This window comes from Heterodontus francisci, chromosome 4 (genome assembly GCF_036365525.1).
Source record: "Heterodontus francisci isolate sHetFra1 chromosome 4, sHetFra1.hap1, whole genome shotgun sequence".
NCBI classification, from domain to species: Eukaryota; Metazoa; Chordata; class Chondrichthyes; order Heterodontiformes; family Heterodontidae; genus Heterodontus; species Heterodontus francisci.
In genome coordinates, this window is record NC_090374.1 from 115,168,189 (window position 1) to 115,194,378 (window position 26,190).

The window sequence follows — 26,190 nt, forward strand, 5'->3', positions numbered from 1 at the left end:
TGTTGCAATGGAAACATACAGGCTTTCGGGCATCACTCCTGTTCTTGGCACCTTCCTTTTTAGCCTGAAAAGGGCCCCCTGTGTTTCCACTTGCCCTTCTCACTCATGATTGTTCATCTTACTATCACTCTCCCACTTTCTAACCTTTTCAGGTTTTTGGAGGTGACTAGGGAATGATTTTCCTTGAGGCAAGGGCTTATGAACAAGTGTATAATCATCAGCCAGGTTTGCTGCTGGCCTGGCTTTTGGAACCTTTTGTTCCTCCATATCGTTTTTTTTTAAATGAAAAGTGGAAGTGAGTTTTTGAATTCCGAGAAGGATCACCTCCCTCAGGTTTACATAGGTGGACTCTATCTTAAGTGCCCATATCCATCGATCAAAGGTGAGTTGCTTAACCCTTTCAAACTCGATGCAAGTTTGTTTAGGCAGTTTTCGGAGAGTTTGGAATTTTGGCAGTACGCCTCCAGTACCAGCTCATATGCGCTCAGAATAGACTTTTTGGTCATCTCAGTTTGGTAAACCCTCATCAGACAATAGGGAATAAATCTCATGGGCTTTTCCTGTTAATTTGCTTTGCAGTAGCGGGGCCCAGCCCTCTGCTGACCACATCAAATGTTTTGCAAGCTTTGAAAATGAGATGAAAAATGCTTCCACATCCCCCTCACCAAACATTGGTATCTACTGGAAGAACTCAGCATCAGTCCTGAGCTAGGGGTAGTTCCCTCACTGTGTCTTTCCCCTATTCAGTTCGAGCTGCCTTAACTCTCTTTCCTGCTTGTCCTTCTGGAAAGCTCTTTCTTTCTCACTTTCTCCCTTGTAATTCTCTTTCTTTTGAATTCTAGCTCTAGTCTCCGTGGTTCCAGCTGTATCTTGGCTAACGCTATTCTGTCTGTAACAGATTCTATGTCCGCCTCCGGTTCTTCAGTTTCATTTTCAAAACGGTTGGCAACAAGTTTTAGGATTTCGGATTTCCTAGCTTTTGGATGGATATTCATCTCTAAAAGCCGAGCTATACTCCTCAATTCTTCAACAAATAGGGGCTTTTAAACTGTCTCAAGTTACTTCACTTTGTTCCAGGAAGATACTGGCCTCAAATACAGACATTTTAGTACTAAAGCACTGAAAACCACAAGAAAACCTATACTGAACTTTTTTTTTTAAATTATTGCTGGGGATCAATTTGATTTTCCCCTTCCAATTCCTTGTTTGTCTTCTGATATGATCTCGAATGTAAAGCCCCCAAATTTCTGTTCTGATCAGGTGAGGAGAGGTCAAAGAGCTCCCCTCTTTTCCCTCTCCTTGTTTGACCACACAGATTTATTTCTTTTTGAAGTGAATAAACCTGCCAATTTCGAGAGAGTTTAACTGTTTACGTCCATGATCATAAAACGAACCAATCGGACAGGTTTTATTGAGTTTAACAAAGGAAGTTAACTTTATTGTACTTAAACTGATTTAAGTAAAAATAATAAAATGCACTCCAACTTACACACACACACAGACACACACAGAGGTTAGAGTGGGGAAAGACAGATTGGTCAAATTCTCCGGGACACAGCAATGCGGCTGAATTCCTTTGACAGAAATCTCTGTCTGTTCTTTCCATAAAGTTAAATAGATCTCCAGTCAGACTCAAGTCATTAAGTACAGTGAGCACTGATCTGGTGAACTGACTAACAGAATCAAACACTGATTAATTAAACCACTGAACACTACAGTCTGCAGCAGGGAATATGCCTCCGTGCTCACGGTCAGTAGACAGAGTTTGAAGCTTGCAAGGTTGGAGTGGTACGCCTCCACAAGTTTAATATTCAGGTTTCCAGCCGGTGGATTAAAAAAATCATCATTCCATCAGCAGTTTTCGTGACAATACCAGCTAAATAAATTTACATTGAACTTACAACATGGACAAATACCAGTCTGTGCAAGATATCTTCCAGAATGTTTTGCCACACAAGAATTGTATTGTAATTTATATGAGGGAATATTCTGAGTTGTAAGTAATAAGCTTAACACCAGGCATTCATAAAATATAGAAACTTACAGTACAGATGGAGGCTATTCAGCCTGCTGTGCCTGTGCTGGCTCTTTGAAAGAGCAGTAGCGCTTAGTTCCATGTCCACACTATTTGTCCATAACTCTGCAAGTTCCTCATCCTCAGGGAGTTGTCCAACTATCTTTTAAAATTGTTTACAGAATCAGCTTTCACCACCTTTTCAGGTAGAGCTTTCTAGATTCTAACAACTGAGGGAAATATTTTCATCTCATTTCTCTAGATGTTAAGCCAGTGTTTCTGAATTTATGACCTCTAATTATTGCCCCAGGCGCCAGAGGGAATAATTTTTCACTTTCTACTTGAACAAAATCTATTTTCTTGAAAACCTGTATTAGGCCACCTCTTACCCTTCTCTGCTCCAAGGAGAACAGTCCTAACTTTTCCAACCTCTCCTCATAACGGATGTCCCTCATCACTGGTAATATCCTCGTAAACTTCCTTGGTACCCTTTCGAAGGCTTTTAAATCTTTCCAGAAGTATGGTGCCTGGAACTGACTGCAATATTCCAACTAAGGCCTAACCAGTGATTTACAAAGTTCTAATATAACCTTTACAGTGAAATTTCTTCTTTGTAAATTAACAAATTCCTCAAGCATTCAAAACAAGTGTCTTTTTTCTGGTTGTGAAAAAAAAAATCTATGGATCAAAAATTGTCACAGTACCATAAGAGCATTGGCATTTTTCCCACCCTGCTTCCTGCAAAATGGTCAGCTGATCACCATTCATTAATTCACATACCTATATTATTAAGTCAATTCAAGCACCAGGCCACAGTTTTTCCTGTCTTTCTCTTCTGAAAAAAAAAGTATTTAACTGGACATATGGTTCCACTGGAACCAGCAGCCTTCTGGCAACATGTTTAGGAGCATGGTCATTTGAACAGTAATGCAGTTTCTGTTTACCTAATATGAAGTGAGTGTTCTCTTCCTAGTGTGGCACATCCCTAACAACTTGCCTAACCACAAACAGTTTAGGTACAGATTGCCAGAGTTTAGCAACCCTAATCAAAGTGTATACAAGGTACAGTTGAAGTTTAACCAACTAATAGTACATAAAGCACTGGTGAGCTCTTCAGTTTTATAATTGGTAGAGCCACTCTGGACTAGAGAAACAAACCTAAAGGGTGACTTTCAGCAGATATGAACTCAACCTCCAGTAAATCCCACTTCACAGGTTTCAGTAATGAATCAAACTGCCTGATCAGTCGTGCTGCAGAAAGATACCTGTAGACATGCCTGATTCATATACTGGATTATTTTAGCCTGCCATGGAGCACTGACTTGGCACAATGTTTCATTAGCAGGCATCTCATCGAGGACTCATCTCAACTTTGAAAAGACAATGCTTACCCCTTTCTCTCAGTCTTCAGCACCACGCTCTTCTCGTCCCCGAGGATAATCACATATTATGTCATAGCATTACAGCAGCGGCCAAGGATATATCCCAGTTGCAGGTGTAAACATTACATAAACATCCTGGGGGTTACCAATGACCAGAAAATTAAATGGACCAATCATATTAATACTGTGGATACATGAGCAGGTCAGAGGCTGAGAATTCTGTGGCGAACAAACTCACCTTCTGACTCCCCAATGCCCGTCCAGCATCTACAAGGCACGAGACAGGAGCATGATGGAATATTCTCCACTTGCCTGGATAAGTGCAACCTGACCAATGCTCATGAAGCTCGACACCATCCAAAAGAAAGCAGTCCACTTGCTTAGCCATCCACCATCTTAAAACATTCACTCCCTCTACCACCAGCGTACAATGACAGCAGCATGTACCATCTACAAGATGCACTGCAGCAACTTGCCAAGCCTCCATTGATAGCACCTTCCAAAGCCGCGACCCCTTTCACCTAAAAGGGCAAGGACAGCAGACTCACGGGAACACCACCACCTGCAAGTTCCCCTCCAAGTCACACATCATCCGGACTTGGAACTAGATCACCATTCCTTCATTGTTGCTGGATCAACAATTTGGAACTCCCTCCCTAAAAGCAGTGTGGGTGTACCTACATCCAATGGACTGCAGTGGTTCAATAACACAGCTCACCACCACCTTCTCAAGGACAATTCGGGATGGGAAACAAGTGCTGGCCTAGCCAGCGACGCCCACATCTCGAACAAATAAAATAATCTGCATTGTGTAAATCACCCATTGGTGGCATCAACAATGAACTAATTTTTCATAAAGCCACTCACAGTAGCAAAGTTATCGCTAAGAAATATGAAATCAATTTCGTACAAATAAATTAAATCTTGAGCAGATTTCTTCTACAAATGATATATAGAAAAGATTATTCTGCTAAATGAAGCATTACATGTCAGTAAACACTACGCTAAATTTATTCCTGCCCATTTTCAGAAATGCAATGGCATTAGTGATTGATAGATTTAGTGAGATTTTAGGTGACCAGGTGGACTGCTTCCCAAAATGCATATGCATTCAAGTTCAGGTACAAATCTCAACTGTTTATTATAGACCTAGGGCCACTTTTGAAATTGACAACGACAGTAAACATTTATTAATACTTCTGAGTACCAATTACCATAATGAGCATATTTTAAAAAGATGATACCAGACAGCAGAGACACACAGAATTCTGTTGCATGCCAATTCAGTAGCCAGGAGATCTGAGGCCACAGTGTACAAATCATTCAGCAATAAATGCTGTTAAAGTGGGCAATGAGTTGCTGCGTGGATATTTCACACTTACTAACGTACAAAGCTCCAAGTAATAGCGTAGCCACATTATATCTTTCATCATGAAAGAAAGCGGGAGCTTGACTTTCAGAATGGAGAAAAAAAAACTTCTAGCTTATGCACGTGCACAATTCATTGATCACAAAAACTATATTGAACAGACAAGGTCAAATATTATTGATTGCCTTTGCAACTTTGAACAGCACAAAATGATTTTTTTTTTTTTTTAAAAGCAGGCAACGTACAACTTGGTTACACAGCCACACTTCTAAAGATCACACCTATTAAATTATTACTAAGATGAAGTTAAAGTACATTAGGTTACTCCTTACAGTAAAATATTCCCATGCTGACTTGGAACTGAACTTCTCTTGTTTTAGTTATGAAATGTACAGTAATTAATGCAGTTTTAGGTAAATATTTGTTGTTCTTGCATGTTACTGTTAGTTACTTGTCATGCCAGCATGAAATATGGGAAATTGCTAAGTGGACACCTAAACAGCCTCAACGCTCATGGTCCTTAATAGAAATCTAAACAGCCACTTGAAAACTCAGTATCTTTTAGGAAATTCACTACTGGTTCATTTCAAAGCCAGATATTAAAATATTACATCTTTGTTCAATAAACTTTTGAAAACTAGTAGAGGAAAAATGTACATTTATACCACAATATGATAAATCAAGTTCAGCAATATTTTTCAAACATCTTCCAATCATCTTTATATGGAAGAATTTTTACAAATTATTTTGTGGCCTCTTCAAATCTTATGAATATATGGCTTTAAAAACAATGAAATTTGCAAGGATGATCACAACAAATATTCCCATGCTGACTTGGAACTGAACTAATACAATAATACACAACTGGAAAACTCAATGTTGCATTTTTGCTCGTTATTGAATCATTTAAGATGATCTGTGCCAAACACAAGGAAAAAAAAAAAATCGAAGGTTGTCAGGCCACCACAATGGCTTATTGACCTCAAGCCAATTTTCATCTCCATTTATTTTTTTTAAACAGACACATGACTGAAAGGCATTCCTTCAGGGGTTTTACTTTGAAAAATCCATGTCACTCAATTAAAACAGTCAGCGTACTAATGTATTCTAGTGTTCCATTAATTGATTGGTTAATGAATGAGAAGCCTGAACCAAATTGTTCTGAATATAACACATCAAATATTGTTAATCAGTAGTTTGGGAAAGCATATTTTACACAGTGGGACCACAAATTTTTAAGTCTTCATATACAAGAATTTGTAAATGCCTTCAAGGTTTGATTTTTAAAAAAACATACTATGGTTTACGCCAGTTCTCATTATAATGATCTTTGGGACACAAATGTTATAGAATAGCTAGTCATCCCAAACTTAATCCGTGTAAGTGCCACTGCCAAAATTAGTGTTCCCAGAAGCCCTTAAAGATTATTTCATTCCTTGAAATTTAATTTGTTCCAGCTATGGTCTCCATAGCAACACAGACTCAATCCCTGAATCATTAAGTAATTGGAGATCTTGTCTTTCTATCACTCTAAAATTCAGTGATTTGTTTAAACAGCGCTAGCACAATCAAATTTAAAATCTCTGATGTAATATTCCTTTAAGGATCCATATTTGCCCCCATTTTGCAGAACCATTAACACGAACAGAATCAAAATTTGGTATTTAAAGTTATATGTATGACAATAGCCTCATTCATGCTTTTGCTACCCCCAGACTCAACTATTCCAATGCTCCCTGGATAGCCTCCCTTCTTTCTCCCTAAACTTAATCTCATCCAAAACTTTGCTGCCTTTATAATAATTTGCACCAAATTCTATTTAACTGTCACCCCACGTTTACTGACTTACATTAGCTCCCAGTCCAGCAACGCCTCTATTTTAAAAACTCATCCTGATGCTCACATGCCTCCATGGCATCACTACTTCCTATCTCTAATCTCCTCCAGCCCTGTAATCCTCACAGAACTCCAGCCTCTTGTATAGCCCTCAATTCCTTAGCCCCACCATCAGCTGTGTCTTCAGCATTACAGTAATGACTATACTTCAGAAGTGCCTGATGAGCTGAAAAGCGTTTTAGGATGTCCTGAGGTCTGGAAATACGTGAGATAAATGTCTTTTTTTAGGCCTGACCTCTGACATTCCTTCCCAAAACTCCTCTCTCCTTTCAGATGCTCCTTAAAACCTACTTGTTCGATCAACATTTTGATCAACTTCTTTGATTCAACGTTATTTTTATTTCGCTGATTATATTGCAGTGAAGAGTCTTGGGATGTTAGACTCAGAGAAGGGCATCAACATGTTGCACCACAGACATTTTGACAATTATTCACACAGCCATGGATAGGGGGGCAATTAATCTGTATATAAAGTGTACAGCCAAGCTAATGCCATCTGATATAAAACATATTTCTCCCTATTTAGTTAGATACATGGCATTGCTTTGACTTGCAGAAATAGTCAATGTCTGCCCGCACACCTGATGTAGCGATGTGGAGAATGAGTAGACGTCCAAATGGTGATAGATTGGGAAAGGGGGAGGTGCAATGAGACCTGGGTGTCCTTGTACACCAGTCGCTGAAAGCAAGCATTCAGGTGCAGCAAGCAATTAGGAAGGCGAATAGTATGTTGGCCTTCATTGCAAGAGGATTTGAGTACAGGAGCAAGGATGTCTTACTGCAGTTATACAGGGCCTTGGTGAGACCACATCTGGAGTATTGTGTGCAGTTTTGGTCTCCTTATCGGTGGAAGGATGTTCTTGCCTTGGAGGGAGTGCAAAGAAGATTTACTAGGCTGATCCCTGGGATGGCAGGATTGATGTATGAGGAGAGATTGGGTCGACGAGTCCTATATTCACTAGAGTTTAGAAGAATGACAGAGGATCTCACAGAAACTTATAAAATTCTAACAGGAGTAGACTGGCTGGATGCAGGGAGGATGTTCCCGATGGCTAGGGAGCCAGAACCAGGGGTCACAGTCTCAGGATATAGGGTATGCCATTTAGAACCATTTAGAAATTTCTTCACTCAGAGGGTGGTGAACCCATGGAATTCTCTACCACAGAAGGCAGTGGAGGCCAAGTCATTAAATATATTCAAGAAGGAGATAGATATATTTCTCAACGCCAAAAGGGATCAAGAGATATGGGGAGAAAGCGGGAACAGGGTACCGAATTAGATGATCAGCCATGTCTTTTTTGAATGGCACAGCAGGCCCGAAGGGCTGAATAGCCTACTCCTGCTCCTATTTTCCATGTTTCTATCTGCCAGGACTGACCTTGAGGTCTTTCTCTCCCCTCTCTGTGACCATCCCTCCCCACACATCTCCCCCTCTCGCACCCCCCCCCCCCCAACTACACATCTCTCTCCCTCTCTCGCACCTCACCCCCTCCCCACTACACATATCTCTCCCTCCCTCGCACCCTCCCCCCCCAACTACACACATCTCTCCCTCCCTCGCACCCTCCCCCCCAACTACACATATCTCTCCCTCCCTCGCACCCTCCCCCCCCAACTACACAGATCTCTCCCTCCCTCGACCCCGCATCTCTCCCTCCCTCGCCACCCCCCCCTCCCCCCGCATCTCTCCCCCTCTTGCCCGCCCACCCCCCCCCCCCCCACATTCTCTCTGCTCTCTGGGCCAGTGTTCCTCTGAAGGGCTGTCTGATGCTCCCTCAGCACCATGCCTCTAGCTGTGACCTGGCCCAATTCCAGCTCTCCTCTCTGTCTCTCTCTCCCTCTCCCCCACAGCAGCCATTCCCTCTCAAATCCCTGAACTTCACAAAAACATTGGCAGCAAATCCCAGCGCACCTGCGCCTCTGTAAGCCAATCAGCACTCACCCTGCCCCGACAGCCCAATGCCAGTCACAGACACTGAACAATCACAGCTAGATGGCTGCCATCCATCAGACGCAGGTCCCACCTAACCCCTCCGCCTGACGTACACTTCAATAGCTGAGCCATCAAAGCTGAGCCATGGGTAGCTCGCTGGCAGTCAGTCAGACATGTGGGCCAGATGGAAACCTTTGGCAGGCCAGAATCTGGCCGCTAGGCTATTTTAAAACACAAGACATTTAAAAATTACCCATGGACACTAGTGTCAGTGTACAGACATGTTGCCGACCCCTGGTTACATAGGAACATAGGACTCAGGAGCAGGAGTAGGCCATTCGGCCCTTCTCTGCTCCGCCATTTGATAAGGTCATGGCTGATCTGGTTGTGGCCTCAACTCCACTTTCCTGTCTGTCCCCACCCCCCAATAACCCTAGACTCCCTTGTTTATCGAAAATCTGTCTAACTCAGCCTTGAATAAATTCAATGACTCAGCCTCCACTGCTTTCTGGAGAAGAGAACTCCACAGACTAATAACCCTTTGAGAGAAAGCATTTCTCCTCATCTCGGTCTTAAAAAGGAGACCTCTTATTCTTAAGCTGTGTTCCCTAGTTCTAGTCTCCCTCACAAGAGGAAATATCCTCCCGGTATTCACTCCATCAAGTCCCCTCAGGATCTTACATGTTTCAATGGGATCATCTCTTATTCTTCGAAACTCCAATGGGTACAGGCCCAACCTGTTCAACCTTTCATCATAAGATAAGCCCTTCATGCCCGTAATTAGCCGAGTGAACCTTGTCTGAACTGCTCCTAATGCAATTATATGCTTTTTCAAATAAAGAGACCAAAACTGTATACAGTACTCCAGATGTTTTTCACCAAAGGTCTACAGCTGCAGTAAAACGTCCTAATTTTATACTCGATTCCCCTTGCAATAAACAGCAACATTCCATTTGCCTTCCTAGCACTTGCTGTACCTGCATACTAACTTTTTGTGATTCATGACACCCAGACCCCTCTGTACCACCGAGTTCTACAATCTCTCTCCCTTTAAATAGTATACTGCTTTCCCATTCTTCCTGCCGAAGTGAACTACTTCACATTTTCCCACATTATACTCCATCTGCCAATTTTTTTTCCCCACTCACTTAACCTATCTGGATCTCTTTGTAGACTCTTTACCTCCTCTTACTTTCTTTCCTATCTTGGTGTCATCGGCAAATTAAGCTATCATACATTTGGTCCCTTCATCCAAATCATTGATATAAGTTGTAAATAGTTGAGTCTCCAGCACTGATCCCTGTGGCACTTCACTGGTTACAGCTTGCCAACCAGAAAAAGCCATATTTATCCCTTTCCACCAGTGTCCCCAGGGTATTAGCCTGGGCCTCTGGAGTACTAGACCAGTGGCGTTACCATAACGCCACCGTCTTCCCTCGACAGGAGTGCGATGGCATACTCTCCACTTGCCTGAATGAGTATGGCTCCAACATTCAGGGAGCTTGACACCATCCAGGACAAAGCAGCCAGCTTGATCGGTATCCCATCACCACCTTCAACATTCACTCCCTCCACCACCGACGCACAGTGGCTGCATTATGTACCATCTACAAGATACACTGCAGCAGCTCAACCCACCTCCTTCGACAGCACCTTCCAAATCAGTGACCTCTTCCACCTGAAAGGACAAGGGCAGCAGATGCATGGGAACACCACCACCTGCAAGTTCCCCTCCAAGCCACACGCCATCCTTACCTGGAACTATACCACCATTCCTTCACTGTCACCGGATCAAAAACCTGGAACCTCCCCAACAGCAATGTTGATGTACCTACACCAGATGGACTGCAGAAGTTCAAAGTAGTTTGCCATCACCTTCTCAAGAGATGATAGGGATGGGCAATAAATGCTGGCCTTGCCAGCAATGCCACACATCCCATGAAAATGAATAATTAAGAAAAAAAACCTCCCCTGCACCCTCTCAAGGACTTTCACATCTTTCCTAAAATGTGACCAGGACGAGATGCAATACTCCAATTGAGGCCTAACCGGAGCTTTATAAAGTTTGAGCATAACTTCCCAGCTTTTTTTGTACTCAATACTTCTATTTCTGAAGCCCAAGAGCCCATATGCCTTGCCAACCACTCTCTCAGTATGTCCCGGTACCATCAAAGATCTATTCATATGAACCCGCAGGTCCCTCTGTTTCCGTTGTTACAACCAGGTGAGAAAAGCGTCTAGGGGTCCCTTTCAACCTTCACCTGGTCTTACTGTAAAAGGATTTAATTTTTAAACACACTGTGTTTTGAGCTCCCCCTTGGTGAATCCTTGTTCACAGCTTTCCAATTATAAGGCTCGGAAATGAGCACAAACAGGCTCTTCGGTTTAAAGAAGAAAAGTGAAATTTATTTAAAAACTTAAACTCTCATACATGATACGCACATGCAAATACAGACAGAAAAGAGCAGAGGAAAAATACAGTGGAGATGTGTGAGGCAATATCAGAAGAGTTTCTTGTTACTGTGCTTCGAGTTCACTGTAGTCTTTTTGAAGGTAGTTCTTGCTTGTAGGTAATTCTTGCTTTTCGTTGGGGCCTAGTACTCTTCCTAAACCTTGTTCACTGTAGGAGGCTTGTCTCTCTTGGGTTCCTGTGTCTTCAATGGATTCCAAAGCTGGTGAGAAAGAGATGAGCAGACAGGAGAGATGCGGTGGCAAGCCAGCTACGAGAAGTCTTTTCCAGTCCAGGAACAAAGCTTTGAGTTCAAATTCTCTGTGGCAAGTTCAAATTGAAAAAATACTCCAACAGCCAGTTAGTCATGTGACTAAACTGGTCTGACCACGTCTGTTTGTGTATTCGGCCATCTTAGTAGTTAACCTGTAATGCTAGCCTCTCCACCTTCAACGTCTGGTAATCAAAAGTCCACTGTGGATTAAATTGGCCCCCTTGTCCTTTTCAAGTACCGACTGTTACTACGAAAATGTCTTTCCAGTCAAGGCTCTGGTGTTTATTTTTTTTTTAAACAAGTTCTTTCTTTACTCCAGTAACAGTTTAAAAATCAATGTTCGAGTGGCAAATATGTGTCTCATTCATGGCAGGCAGGGGCCTGCATGACACTATACATTCTTTAAAACTGTGCCATTAAGTATATATGACCTCTCCCTATTCCTTCTGCTGAAATGTATCACCTCATACTGGTCAGTATTAAATGCTATCTGTCACTTGCCTGCTCATTCTGCGAGCCTATCTATGTTCTGTTGCAGTCGACTGGTATCATCCTCAGTTTGCCAAACCTTCAAGTTTGGTATCATATGCAAATTTTGAAATTTCACCCTGTATTCCAATATCCATTTATTTATATCAAAAAGCAGTGGTCCTAACACGGATCCTTGGGCAACACCACTGACTACCATTCTCCAAGCTGAAAAACAGCCATTTACCACAACTCGCTGTTTGTCCTTAAACCATTTTTTTTTTTAAATCCAATCTGACACTGACCCTCCTATTCCATGAGCCTTTTATTTTTTGTGGTACTTTGTCAAATGTTTTCTTAAAATCCATATATCCAGCATCCACTGCATTCCCTTCATCAACCTTCTGTTACTTCATCAAAAAGATTAGTCATATATGATCTGCCTTTTACAAATCCATGCTGTCTATCCTCAATTAACCCAAAGCTCTCCAAGTGCCTGTTTATTTTTTTCCCTGTTTCTTGTTTCTAAAAAGGTTTACCCACCTATGATGTTAAACTGACCAGCCTATAGTTACTAGGAATGTCCTTGCACCCTTTCTTGAATAAGGGTGTCACATTTGCCATTTTCTACTGGTCTGGAAACCTCCCTCCGCCCCCATCTACAGACGACTGAAAGTGGGAGGGCTTGCCATATTCTATCTATCTCCATTCCCACTTCCTTTAGCTATACTGTTAAAAGCTGCTACATAAATGCAAGTCGTTGTAACCTGACAAAGCACATAATACAAAATGTCAGATGTCTTCAAATAGCCATCTCAAACTAAGCCATGGACAACATTATTAGCAAAGTTTGTTAGTGATGGATTACAAGGCCATGACAGCGACAAAAGCAAACAAGATTTCATTTACAGCCTAAACATTTTACATTTCAGACATTAATTTCAGTCAACTTATGATTGGAACACGCAAGATTCAGGATAAAGTTCTCACCATCCAAACGGTTCTTTTTTTAAAAATGGAACACTGCAAATCTGAAACTGCCAGAAGTTGACCATGAAAGGTTGCAAATACAGGTACACTGGAGCACAATGTGCTAGCCAATAAGTTATTCAGTGTTCCATTTATAAAACTGATCACATTTTGGGAAAATAATTTTTAACAATAAACCATTTTTCCCAGCCACTCCTCTTAACGGAAAATAGTCTTTAGTAGCTACTCACTTTGTACTGTGAATATTCTTATTGCACAACTGCAGCTGTGAATATCATTGAAGCACAGCCAACTGACAGAAACTAAGCTGTCATCGAGAAGCTGGGAGTTTCTTTCTCACATCGTTAGTATGTTATGACTCTCCTTGGCATAAATGCATCACGCTGCTATCAGTAGTTCTAACCCTTTTTCAGCATGTCCCAATACATTCTAATCTATTCAGCTTCACCACAATGAAGTAGAGTTGAAGTGAACACTGCAATCTGGAATCACATGAAAGCAAATGACTTGGCGTTCCACCCAAATTATGTTCATGTTGAGATGCCTTACATTTGATGCTGGTCAGCAGGCTCTCTGGGTACTCGTTTGTGAAAAGTAGAAAAAGGTTTGCTCGCCATTAAAGCTGTTCAGATTTTGTACTGAGGTATTGCAGGAAAAAAAGCCAAGCCTGTTCTGCTCAGACAGTAGTAGCCATTGGTTGGCAAGCCCACGATCCACTAGTCTATTTTGAAGTTTCAAATTAAATGTCCAGAGGAAAAAATGCAAATGACTGAGCAAAAAACTTCATTTAAAAGCAGGGAAAAAACTATTTAGCTGTACCAGTACAGTAGTTCTGAAAATGCAACTGCATTTCTTTTGAGACCCGACTTCCAAACATAGTTCTGTGACTCTGCTTTTACTGGTTTGTGCAGCCTGATTAGATGCTGTTTTGTTGTAGTTTAGCTATATAATGAGCTAAGGTCTATGCAATCCTCATTCCTCCCACCCCTCTTCTTTAATTCACAGGAGCCTTTCATGATTCACCCAAAGACAGCAATTGGATCTTAAAGTCGATTTCTCCTCAGCCATCACCAATGCTTTCCAACAGCCTTTCCCTTCTAATGCAAAAATCCATACTCCCATTGCCCTTGCAAAATGCTAAACAAGCAGTATTGGCAATTCACTTGAGTGCTGTAATATATTTACTGCAAATCCCTACGGCAGGACTCCTAATACAGTTTTTATTGTGTCTGCACTTGTCAATACGGTGACTGGTCACTGTCTGGATAATCTGCCAAGTGCAACTGTTTACCCAAGACAGCGATAGGATACACAAAAGGCATAAAGATTTAACTGTCAAGAATCCCTGGCTCTTGTCAATAGCCTTTAATTAACACTTCACTTTATAAACTTTAGACCTTATCTGCAGTGTCTTACAAAAAAAGATGCAAGGAGAGGAGTGCCAGGTATTCCAGACAGTTATCTTATTTTTTTTTAAAAATGTAAGTAACATAGTCTGTTGTTTAGATTAACCAATTTCAAGCCAATAGTTAGTTTTAATTTATTGGTTGAACTGTTCCATGAAATTGTTCCACCTAAAACTTTGGATTTAAATGGCCCTTAAATCAATTTTCAAAACATATAGCCACATTAGTTTACGTTGATGAAAAGATCATGAGCACATGCAACCTTCAGTTCTCCAAAGAAAACACTAACGGGTTTAATTTTGTTTTAAAAAAGACCACATAACACTTAACACAAGAGATGAGTTGAGGTCTGGGGCAGATCAGCCATGATTGTACTGAATGGCGGGGCAGGCTTGAGGGGCCGAATGGCCTACTCCTGCTCCTATTTCTTATATTCTTTAACCGGTAAATCACATCTGCACTGGCTACTCACCTGTAAAACGGGCAGCAATGAATGGCTAAACGAAGGAAGCTGGTAAATATGCATCTGGAATATTCTCAAAAAAAAAGCTCTTTAATGCCAAGCTCCCCATTTTGTTCTAGTCTTATAGGTGCAAAATAATACAAATTTCTGAGTTACAATTCACCAAATAAAAAATATAATGTTGACTGCCATGATTAGAGCAGTTTGCCCCAATCAAAAATTACGATTTCAAATTCCTATTCGGCTGCCAATACAGACAACCTCTTTACACTTAAAAGTTGAACAATAAGACTGCAATCCAATGTAACCTGGTCATAGAGGTATATCAAAGTAATATAAACTTGGTCATTACAAAATACGGTTTGTGCATTCTCAAAAATAACAAATTCAACAAAAATATACGAGGTCAATTTAAAAGAGGTTCAACTATGTGTGTTACAACAATGAAATAAAACCTAAAAGAGCTAGAGTAATAATAGTTCACCAAATGCAAGATTCAACTTGAGCACTACGTCAGAAAAATTAACTACACAAGTCACCTACAGCACCCTCAAGCAATTCAATTGAACCTAATGAGAAAAGAGATTAAAATCTTCAGTATCAGCACTAGCAATTACTCAGCCACTTTGGTGAACCCAAGGGAACCCTACCAAGGGCCATAGAGATGAAAATCTAATAAAGTGAACGGACCCAAAGATACAAGAAATATGACCTGCTCTGTAATTAAATGGGCCTTACAAAATACCTGCACACAAATTGAGAGATCAGCATGAGACTATCAAACAAATTAAAGTTGTGGCAAAATTTATTATGCCAACAAATGCTATAGGTCTCAACAGTTTTTGTTATATTTTTGCAAAATGCAAGTGATTCTAACATCACAGCATTACAAGATAAAAAAGGACCCATTTAATTGTTTCATTAAATGAGGCTGAAAACATACAAGGTACTAAGGTTCAAATCTGAAGTTATTTGCATGATCAGATGGTTCAGTTCAGTGAAGGGATTTAAAACTATTCCTTTGGTGACACAAGTGGCAATATTGGATCACTATCCCAATACATGTGTTGCATTGGTGGGCAAAAAAGTTATCTGGACAAAGCAATTCCCTTCTCCCATTCCCAGAAAGATTCTTTCATTTGCACGTGAATGGAAAAAATCACATATCCAGCACTGTGCATTATGAACATTTTACACGTCAATCACATATTTTTATTTATTTATTTATTTTTATTTAGAGATACAGCACTGAAACAGGCCCTTCGGCCCACCGAGTCTGTACCGACCATCAACCACCCATTTATACTAATCCTATATTCCTACCACATCCCCACCTTCCCTATATTCCCCTACCATCTACCTATACTAGGGGCAATTTATAATGGCCAATTTATCTATCAACCTGCAAATCTTTGGCTGTGGGAGGAAACCGGAGCACCCGCCGAAAACCCACGCGGTCACAGGGAGAACTTGCAAACTCCACACAGGCAGTACCCAGAATTGAACCCAGGTCGCTGGAGCTGTGAGGCTGCGGTGCTAACCACTGCACCACTATATTCTAACTAAACTCAGCAAATCTATAATGTGAAGGAATAAGACTGTCCCTTCTTACATGAAGACTTCTGGTTAAGTCTCTAACAAAGCCAGAATGGAGATCAAACTATACTAGATGAAGAAGCTAAGAATTTTACTATCTATCTTAGATCATCAAGGATGAAAAAAATAATTTTTGCCAGATCAAATTGTCAGGAGGAAAAACATCTGTCACTGAGAGCATGGGGCAAGGGGAAGGTGGGAATGGAAGGGAACTACTAAAATTAAAGCACTGTAGCTTTATCAATTGATTTAACAATGTAAAAATCTTCTTTGGCTATTTGCCATGAACAAAGTCTAATCTTACACCTAAATAACATCTGGTTCAGACATAGGAAGCTATATCCCTGCCGAATTGTCTTCGAAAAAATTGGTCACCCTGATGGCAGCAAACATTATGGTCAATGAAAACAAACCTAAAACAGTCGCAAAGTAATACAACTTGTAAATACAGTCACTGACTCAGTGGTGAGGGCAGATACTGTACTAGTCCAACTTTCAATTAGTTGAATCAAATGTTAGATCTATTACAGAGCTGCCGAAGTATACAGTATTCTGTAAGCTATCTGAAACTCCCAAAAGGACTCAAAAGTAACCCATATGTCCACTAAGCATTTTAAATGTGAAGTTGGAAACTAAGCACTAGGTCAACAAATCAGGACAAAGATTAATTAACATTAAAAACTAGAGCAGAATCTCAATATGAAAAAATATATTCATATTGACAGTGTCCATAGATCAATGTTAATCTGAGCTTTTTTTTTTACAAATAGGGTAGCATATGACTTACTGCTGATGCCTATTTACTGAACAGTATCTCAATTGCTAAATGTGCCACATTGGGACAAAACTGAATTTTGTGAACATGAAATAGGAAAAAACAAGATTCTCCCTACATCAATCTGCAAAATAAATTTGGTACCACTGAGTTAAACGGTGTGATCACAAACACTCCACCTTTAATTATCTACCCACACATTATAGTAGAAAATTAAACTTTGGAACATTGTACAGGTTGAAGTTGAGCAGAAATATTAACAATTGTGGTTTCAAGCTGTTCTCAATTTAGGAGTGTGCTGCCTACCAGTAACAAACCATACCTTTTCCTATGTATACAACACTATGATTATAGCAAAAAAAAAACATGCATATGATTACAACCATAAATAAATTTAAAAAGTTACATTATGACAGTTCAAGGTGAAGAATATTTTCCACTAGTGAAATACAAGTTTCTCAAGCCAATAGCGACATGAAAAACACCCACTTTATTTTTTGAAAAACTGTTACCTATAATCAATATCCATCTATTTCCTTAGAACAGCTGTTTTTACATATGCTAAAAACCCTATTCAAAGAAAAACATTGGGAAAGCAAACTTTTCTTTTCTCATGACTTGGGTATTACACCATGAATGAAAAGCACTGAAGCCTGAATAAAAAGCATTTGCTCGCAACTCTACAACACTGCAGGTGGTATTCTCAAAGAGCAAGCAGACTGCCTACTCAGAAGACAAATCACGAGAAGGATGATGCTTTGCCCTGGAGATTTTAAATACAATGTTCACTTGCCATCTAGAGTATAAGCCATAAAAGGGAGAATACTTTGAGCCTGCTAGGAGTCTAGCTAATGCCCAGTATCCCCCCCCCCCCCCCCACCCAATGAGAGAATTCTTGTCAAACGTAACGAGGCTGCACAGGCCCTCTCTACAACATAATGAGCACTTAGGCCGCACCGGTGATCAGTCAGCAAAATGCATCAGTTGCAGCCAAGTTACGCCCTTGGGCCCAAACGTCATCAGTTTTTAAGAATTATGATCAGATGCCGGTCAGCCTATACGCTAACAATGGTGTCTGAAAATTTGCAACTATAAAAATTCAGCATACATTGAAAACAGATCTTTTAAAGAAATATATCCTACAAATCCAATTCTCCAGAGGGAAGCAATTCAGCACTTAAAAACAATCCATCTGTACTCTGAAGAAAGTGCTGTACTTAAAGCTTCATTTATTCACATAAATACCACTGTAGCATTTGACAACCAAAAAGGTTAGGCAGGCAACTCTGGATTTCTTTTTAAATGCAAGATTACCAAAGCCTCGAGCACCAAAAACTGTCAGGACAATTACTGCATTTACAGTAATACATCAAGGAATAATTTCTCAGTTTTGGTGAAATTTTAACATAAAAACTATCAAAGCAGCACCCAAGTTAAAACCCTTTTCCATTCTTTTTGACAGAGATGCATCAGCTAAGAATTGATTTCATAATAATCTTTTTAAAAGGAATAAATCAATGTCTTAAAGACCTATTGTCAATAGTATCTTAAGGATCAGAAACCCCAAAGTCACCACTTCTTTTGGATTGCTTATGTCCTGCAATTAACACTTTCATTAGCAAATAACCAGAGTCAAAGCACCATTTACTATATCAGTCGCTGAGCTTTGTTTGCCATACACTGACCTGGCTGGCCACTTTTATTCTGCTTTGTTTCATTGTTATTTTAATGCTTAAAAAATTGCTTGGCTCCACCTCTGTATCAACAACTGAGTATTATATACCAGGGTCTTACATACAAGAACTGTTTCAAGTATCACCTGAAAATACACATAGTAGCAGGCTCTGACCATCATCTTAAACCACAAAGCGCTCCCCCCACCACCCCCCCCCCCCCCCCACCCACCCAATTCCACATGCACAGGGACAAGCAGAAGGCAACTTAAATCTTAAATCAGATATTTTGCATTGATAGGAGCAGCACATTACATAAAACCTCCTACAATATGCTTATGAGGATCACACCAATTTCCCAGTCCTGCAACAACATTTGGAGTTTAACAATTTTGCACATTTATGTTTTACTGTAATCCAAATCCACAAAACATTATTAAAAATGAATTCTGGAAATGAAATATTTGCTGAGGAAAAAATAAGTAGCTCTAGCCAGCAAAGAGACAAGCTGCTCTGTGTAAAGATCCTTCAGGTCAGAGTTCTGATGGAGACTTAATCCAAAATGTTAAGTGGTCTTCTCTCCTTTCAGATGGTAATAGCAACTGTTTTGTTGTTTCTATTTTACCACATAAATGCTTTGAAAGAAATCAATATCAAAACAATCTTACCTGTTTGTGCATCTCAATATTCAATCCATAAGACATTTCATAATACTGTAAAAGAGAATATTAAACTTATAAATTAAACTTTATTACGATGACAAAACAGCATTAAGTGTGAGCTCTCAGTAGTTTATTTTCCAGTTCAAATTGGGAAACGTGTTTAAACTAACCATAACATAGTGTCGCTGCATTTCTGTCTTTTCACTTGCCAGTTTCTCACATTCCAACTTGAGACTGCAAAACACAAAAGATAGCATTAGTCTCATGATGAGAGCCAAATAAATAGTAATGCATCAATATAGAAACAATGCATTTCATAAGGCAACCTTCAAGGGTGCAATGGTAAGAGGATGCAGTAACGGCAAAAAATAAAAGTACTAGATAGATGAAAGGAGATCACAACTCATTACGCAACAGATATTAAATGCAACTGTAAAGCATAAAGCAAATGTAAATGCCATTGTTCTAAACGGCTCAGTTATCAACTTGAACTGAGTCTTATTCAATGGGAATCAATAGCTGCAATTTATGAATTATTTAGTTAGAAACCGCAGATGTCAAAAAGCACAATTCAGACGGTCCAGACTAGAAAGGCTGCTGTTTGCCACAAGATCTGTGGTTTGTTTGGAACCTTTTGAAAGACACCCAAATCTAGCCGCAGCGAGAGCGCCGCTCTGTGGCGAGGCAAAGTAACCATTGGCTACCTACCGCAGACAAACCAATAACACTGGCGACAGGACTGACCAGCAGCAAATAAACATACTTTCCCCAGGCAGAGACTGGGAGACTTCTTTCACCTGTGATACTGAGCCTGTAGAAACTGGAACTCTTCCTTAATACGGTCCAGCGATTCGGGGATGGTGAATTTGAAAGGTTGGGCTGCAGCCTGGTGCGGCGTCTGAGGAAACAGTGGGTAAGGAAACAAGAATTACAAGTTCACAGAGAAAAGAGGCCGCGAACGATGCAACTCGCAGCCTAGCCATATTTATAACAAAAACTTTCCGAAAGACTTTTTGAAGCAAGCAACCAACAGACACATGGCACTGAAAGAGGACAAGGTCGTTTCACGGAACTAAACACTGGACCGTTTGTTAGTCCACGTAAGCTCAACAGAATCTGTTCAGCCTCCTGCCCAACTTTCAGGAGGACAGTCATTGAGAGATGACATTTTAAAAACGGGATTGAACAGAGGTGCACGCAAGTTATTGGGAAACGATTAGAATTGGCTTTCCGCTGAGTCTTTTAAAAGATATCACACAACACTTTGTTGTTAGTGCAGCAACAGATTATTCCCCTAAAGGTGCTTTCCTTTCCTTGAATAAAGATCATATAATGAAGTCACAAAGAGGCCGGCTCGGGCGGGCTGCTTTCTCTTACTTACAGGATGCCTGCTCTGAGGAAACATCGCTCTGTCCGGCACTGCTGGGCTCCGTCGCTCAAACAGTCGCTCGATCTCCGTTAAGAAACGCACATTAATAAGAACCCCCTCTAAAACAAAAATAAAGTGTTTACTGGAAGCGCATCCTGGTTTCTGGTCCCCAAAAGGTGGTCTTTTCGATAGATTTTAAACCCCTCAGGGAGACTGCCAGATTCCGCTGTCCTGGCTAAACTCCTCTCAGTCTTTAAGACAACAAAACCTTTAAAAAAAAAAGCAGTTGCCACTTCTGCAACAAGACCAAATTCCTAAGGCGCCCCAGGAAATCTTCTCGGGTTGTTTTTTGATTGCAGAATATCCAGCAGAATAAATATACAATATATACCGTGCGAAGTTTAAACGGATATAATTGCTACAATAGAAAACAATGTAGCAGTTTTCCCCACACACTAGTTACATTAGCACGCGGTTTCTATCCCCTCCTCAGACTGATAACTAACCAAATTTAGACACGCGCAGTCCACTTCTTCGCCGGTCCGATTCTCCACCAATCAACATCCGGAAAGGGGCATTTCTCCCACGTGGGGTCATGTTGTCATTGCGATGCGTTGTCCAATCAAAGGTAGCGAACGGCGAGGACCCGCTGTCAATCAGGCGGAGCGATGACAGAACCGAGCAATCGCGAGCCAGCCTGTTGTTTTTATCTTTTCCTTAACGTTCCCAATGGCAACTAGGGAACGTCAATCATGTTGATGGATGAAGGATTAGACCAATAGAACATAGAGGCTCTGGATGTGTCTGTATATCTCTCTCTGGTTGGTCTAATTTCTTCTCCCCACCCCCACCCCCCCATTCTAGCGGGCTGAACTGAAACGGTTCGAACAAAACCAGTGGCACGTCAGTCAGTCAGAGTGACAATGGAGCGGCGTTCCCAGCTGTCACTCAAAGTAACGTGGGTTCAAAACTCCGACAAGGAGGAAAAAAAACAGACAGACAAGCCTTTGTCCCACCCACACCTAAAAGAGCCAGACCAGGAATGCTAACTAATTATAACTGTGTGGCAAAGCTTCACATCGAGGTTTTGCTAAAGGAGTTGCATCTCGTTGGGCTGTTACTGTGGACGATTTATAATTGTGAAAAGAAACTTACAATATTGAGATGGCAACAAACCCTTTAATAAACTAATTTATTCATAAGTTTAGGTAATGCTATATATATATATATATATACACACGATGTGTGAAATTTAAAAAGTGGGATTTATTTTGTCTGTGCCCCCACCCATTGTACCAAAATCTGCTTCACTTTGGGGCGCTGGGTTTGGTAAAAGCGTGAACTCATCAACAACGTCTTTGCTGAAACGCACATCAAAGCAAGTCCGCGTATGTTTTCATTTCGCTTTACTAGAAAATTGCATCCAGATGTTTAACAGGTATTAAGTCGGCTTTCCCAGCCTTGATTAGATCTGTTTATTCTGTTTGTTTACAGCTCTTGTGGCTTGTTAGCTAACACAAAAGAAATATTCACATCGAACATCTAATCAATTATTTCAAAATAACTTGTGTCGAGGAACAGATTATATTCATTTCCCCCCAAATGGCTACAATCTGCTCCGGGGCCTGGCTATATTATCGTTGTAGGGGGAAACCCTCGGGGTGATATTCTCCAGCCAATGCCTTCTTTGCACGCAGGACCCCAGTGAACTGAAATTCTGGGATATGAAAGAACTCCAGACCACACACACGATACCTTGCAGACGCTTTTATTTGTCTCAACTGTTTCATTGGATCAATTTTAGTACAGTACAACATTCTAATTTTCCACTCCTCAGTAATTCTCATGTGAAGGCATGTTCCCATTACAAATCCTTTATCGAGGTTTAGCATATATGCAAACCATCCCCCATAATAATAATAAGCTCGATTTTTATATAAATATATTCCTAATATTTTATAGACGTCTTACACAAGGATAGACTACTGGAAACATTAAGAGATTAACAATAAACGTGACTCAGTTTGAGTAAGTGATTTCCTATGATACTGCATGCTGAGAATAAATATTTAGTATATCTTCAAATGAACCCTGTTTGGAGGACAGGGTATTAATTGAAGCAGAGCATGTAGATGTAATTCGGACTCATTTTAAAATCATATATTCTGTCGTCATTTTTATATAATTACATCAGGAAACTTTTTCTGTACACAATTCTTTATTTCACATTTCATGTTTTTGTCATACTTCTGTGTTCATTTTTTCATTATAATTTCATTTGCCCATATTTATATTGGAAACTGCCCATGTAAACAGTAATCATGCTGTAATTGGACCCTCTCACCCACCCGTGGTGTTGCCACACTACTTCAGCTTTGCAATTCCAATCAGCTTGTACTGCAAAGAGAAGATCCCATGCTCCAACCAACTCTCAGCTTCCCAAATTGCTGTCAATATTACAATTCATCTCTTGAATAACAATATAAAATCAAAGTAATATATAAAAATAAGGGCTGAATGTATAGCATTAAAATGGAAACTATATTGCATCTGAATGCCCTAGTCTAATTACTCCCTGTCCTCTAACCCTGCTTCACCTTATGGCATGCTTCAGCTTGACTCCCTGGGATGATATTCAACTGCCAGCCACATGAAAAGCAGAAGGCTAGCAACTGAAAATCAGGGGGTGGGGATGGTGTCAGTAGGTGCACCTCAGCCACCCCATTGACACCCAGGGCCAGCCCGATGCAATTCCTGGGTGGGTCTGTAAATGAGCGAGCAGTCAATACGTCTGAAACAGGTGTAAACCTGCTAAATATGCAAACCAAGGTTTTAAGCCAGCTGTAGGACACTGATTACAATCTTTAGATACAAATGAGGGGATCATACAGCATACCTGTCTCACCTATCTATACCAGGCATTGATTGCCCTAACCAGCAGTCTTTAAAGCAATCACTGGTGGCTACTCACTAAATAGCACAGGAAGCCTTTACTTTTATTGGATGAGTCCAAAAGGAGCAAGAGTGTTCCTCCTGGCCCTCTAAAAGTCTCTGTCCCACTGCTGGCATGTTCGAACACTCACCCACCACTCACCCCACATCACACCCCACTCCCTGCCCCCAATCCCCAGCCCTCCTACAGCCTGTCCTGCCAGCTGGATCAGCAGGACAGCAGGTTAACTTCCCACTTCCCAGAACCAGAAAGCTGCAGCAGGGCCCTCTTGGCCGCTGCAGCTCATCAGCAGCTAATAAAACCCAGGCCTCAAAATGGTTCAGGTATGACACCGATACAAATGGTGGGTGGAGCATCCAGCAATATTTGGGCACTACATGAATCACCACCCTTCATCACCCCACTCCACCCCCGCCTCGCCCCCCCCCCCCCCCCGCAACCTTTGCTATATATAAAACCATGGAATCCTAGGCATTTGCAAGTCTTAAATTCTGATGATTAAACTCATTCAGTTCAAAACATCATACACATATGTATATTCTATTTAGTCTTTTAAGAATTTTTCTAACTTCAGTGTTCATTAACTTCTGCTAACTATTCCTATGCAATGTGTTTTTCCAATTGTCCACATGCCTCAACAAGAAGAGGGGATTTTTTACAACATTGTAATTCTAAAATAGGGTTACAATAGGGCCAGCTAACAAGGAGAGTTATAATGAGACTGTTTTACAGGGTTCTAACTCAACAATTGCACACCCCCTATAAAATACCTTTTTGTTGATTCAAGCTAAAGTTCCATTATACTCACAAAGTGTGATCAAACATGAACCCCTCATGCATTTTCAGCCCCTAATAACAAGGTTTGACTATAAAATAGGTTAATTGATTTGTCCAGTAAAAAGCCAGATGCCTCATTAACACTTGGATGTTATACAAGGTCACATCTGATCTATAACTATAAACAAGTACACTGCAAAAACAGTCACTTTCTCTTTAAATGGTCATTTATTATGCTTGTGTACAAAGAAGTGTGCAATGATTTGTTTGTTGCTGCACTTTTTAATAACAAAAATGAACACATTCTCACTGCAACATAGACAGCATCTGTTTTAATGCAGACTTTCTTGAATCCACAACAACCCATACATGCTGCTGAGTTTTTTTTTTAATGAAATCTTGTTCCAGGAGTTAAGTTTACCCAAATCTCCCCACCATATGATAATAATTCTTTAAGATAATCAGATTTATTTATTTCAAGGGAATCATAGAAAGTTTATGGCACAGAATGAAGTGTTCTAAATAAAGTACCTTGCAAAACACTTCAAAAATATTGTGGAGGTAGTGATTTTGAGACTTTTACAATATTGGTGTGAAAAAGATTAAACTACAAAGTAATATAGTATATAATCTCCTCCAAGCAGCCAACACAGTCCTTACTGCTATACTGTAAGGCCACTCCAGGAACTAAGACTACTTTTTTCATTATTTATCATTTATGGGCAATGATGGCAAAACGACATTATTGCCCATCCCTAATTGTCCTTAGAAGGTAGTGATGGCCTTCTCATTAACTGCTGCAGTACTTGTGGTGGCAATACTCCTGTGATGTTGTTAGGTTGGAAATTCCATAATTTTGACTCAGCACCAATTAAGGAATGACAGTATATGTCCAAGTCAGCAAGGTGTGTGAATTGGAGGTGAACTTGAATATAATAGTGTTCCCCTAATCTTGCTGCTGTTGTTCTTTTTGATTTTAGAGATTACTGGGCTGAGAGGTGCTGTCAAAATAAACTTGGTGAGTTGATGCAGTGCATCCTGTAGATAATATAGAGTGTAACCCCAGTGCATTGGTAGAGGAAGGGGTGGATATCAAGTCCAATAGGAAGACTCTTATTCAAATGAACTGCTTTGTCCTTCTTCTTGAATGTTGTTGCACATTGTCTCACCTAGGTAAGTGGTGACTTTTCCATCACACTTCTAGCCTGAGCGTTGTAGCTGGTGAAGAGGCTTTTGAAAGCTCAGGAGGTGAGTTACTTATTACTGAGCATCCAATATTTGTCCTACTTGACTGCTTTAATTAATCTTCTGATCAACGATGAGCTGAGGATATTAATGGTGGCATACTCGGTGATGGTGGTGCCAGTGAAGGTCAGAGGGAGGTGGCTGGGACTTTTCCTGTTGGAAATAATATATTACTTATATGGCAGAAATGTTACCAACCGGGTCTGGACATTGTCCAGTTCCTGCTATAGCTTTACAGAGACTGCTTCATTAACAGATGAATTGTGATTGGAGCAAGATACTGTGGAATCAACAAAATAGTCCTATTCCTGTTCTTAAGAGTCATTGAAGCAGCTGAAGATGGCTGGACTGAGAACTCTTTCCTATGGATGTCCTGCAACAACATCCTGAGGTTCAGATGACTGACCTCCAACAACCATAGACATCTTTCTTTGTAACTCTGGCCCCTTTATCCTCATTGCACTCAGTTTTATTAGAGATTCTCAGTGTCATGTTT

At 40.5% G+C, this 26,190-nt stretch overlaps 1 protein-coding gene across 3 annotated transcripts in view; it reads right to left on the reverse strand.

Annotated features, from left to right (window-relative positions):
- Positions 1-21,203, reverse strand: part of LOC137369201 (transducin-like enhancer protein 1) — a 159,279-nt gene extending 138,076 nt beyond the window's left edge. For all 3 annotated transcript variants that reach the window (XM_068030011.1, XM_068030013.1, XM_068030010.1), the window contains exons 1-4: positions 20,732-21,203; positions 20,148-20,248; positions 19,521-19,584; positions 19,357-19,401 (exon numbers count right to left, since the gene is read on the reverse strand). In XM_068030011.1, coding sequence (XP_067886112.1) covers positions 19,357-19,401; positions 19,521-19,584; positions 20,148-20,248; positions 20,732-20,755 — 234 coding nt within the window. In that variant the 5' untranslated portion in view covers positions 20,756-21,203. The remainder of the gene's footprint in view (positions 1-19,356; positions 19,402-19,520; positions 19,585-20,147; positions 20,249-20,731) is intronic.
- Positions 21,204-26,190: the final 4,987 nt, after the last annotated feature.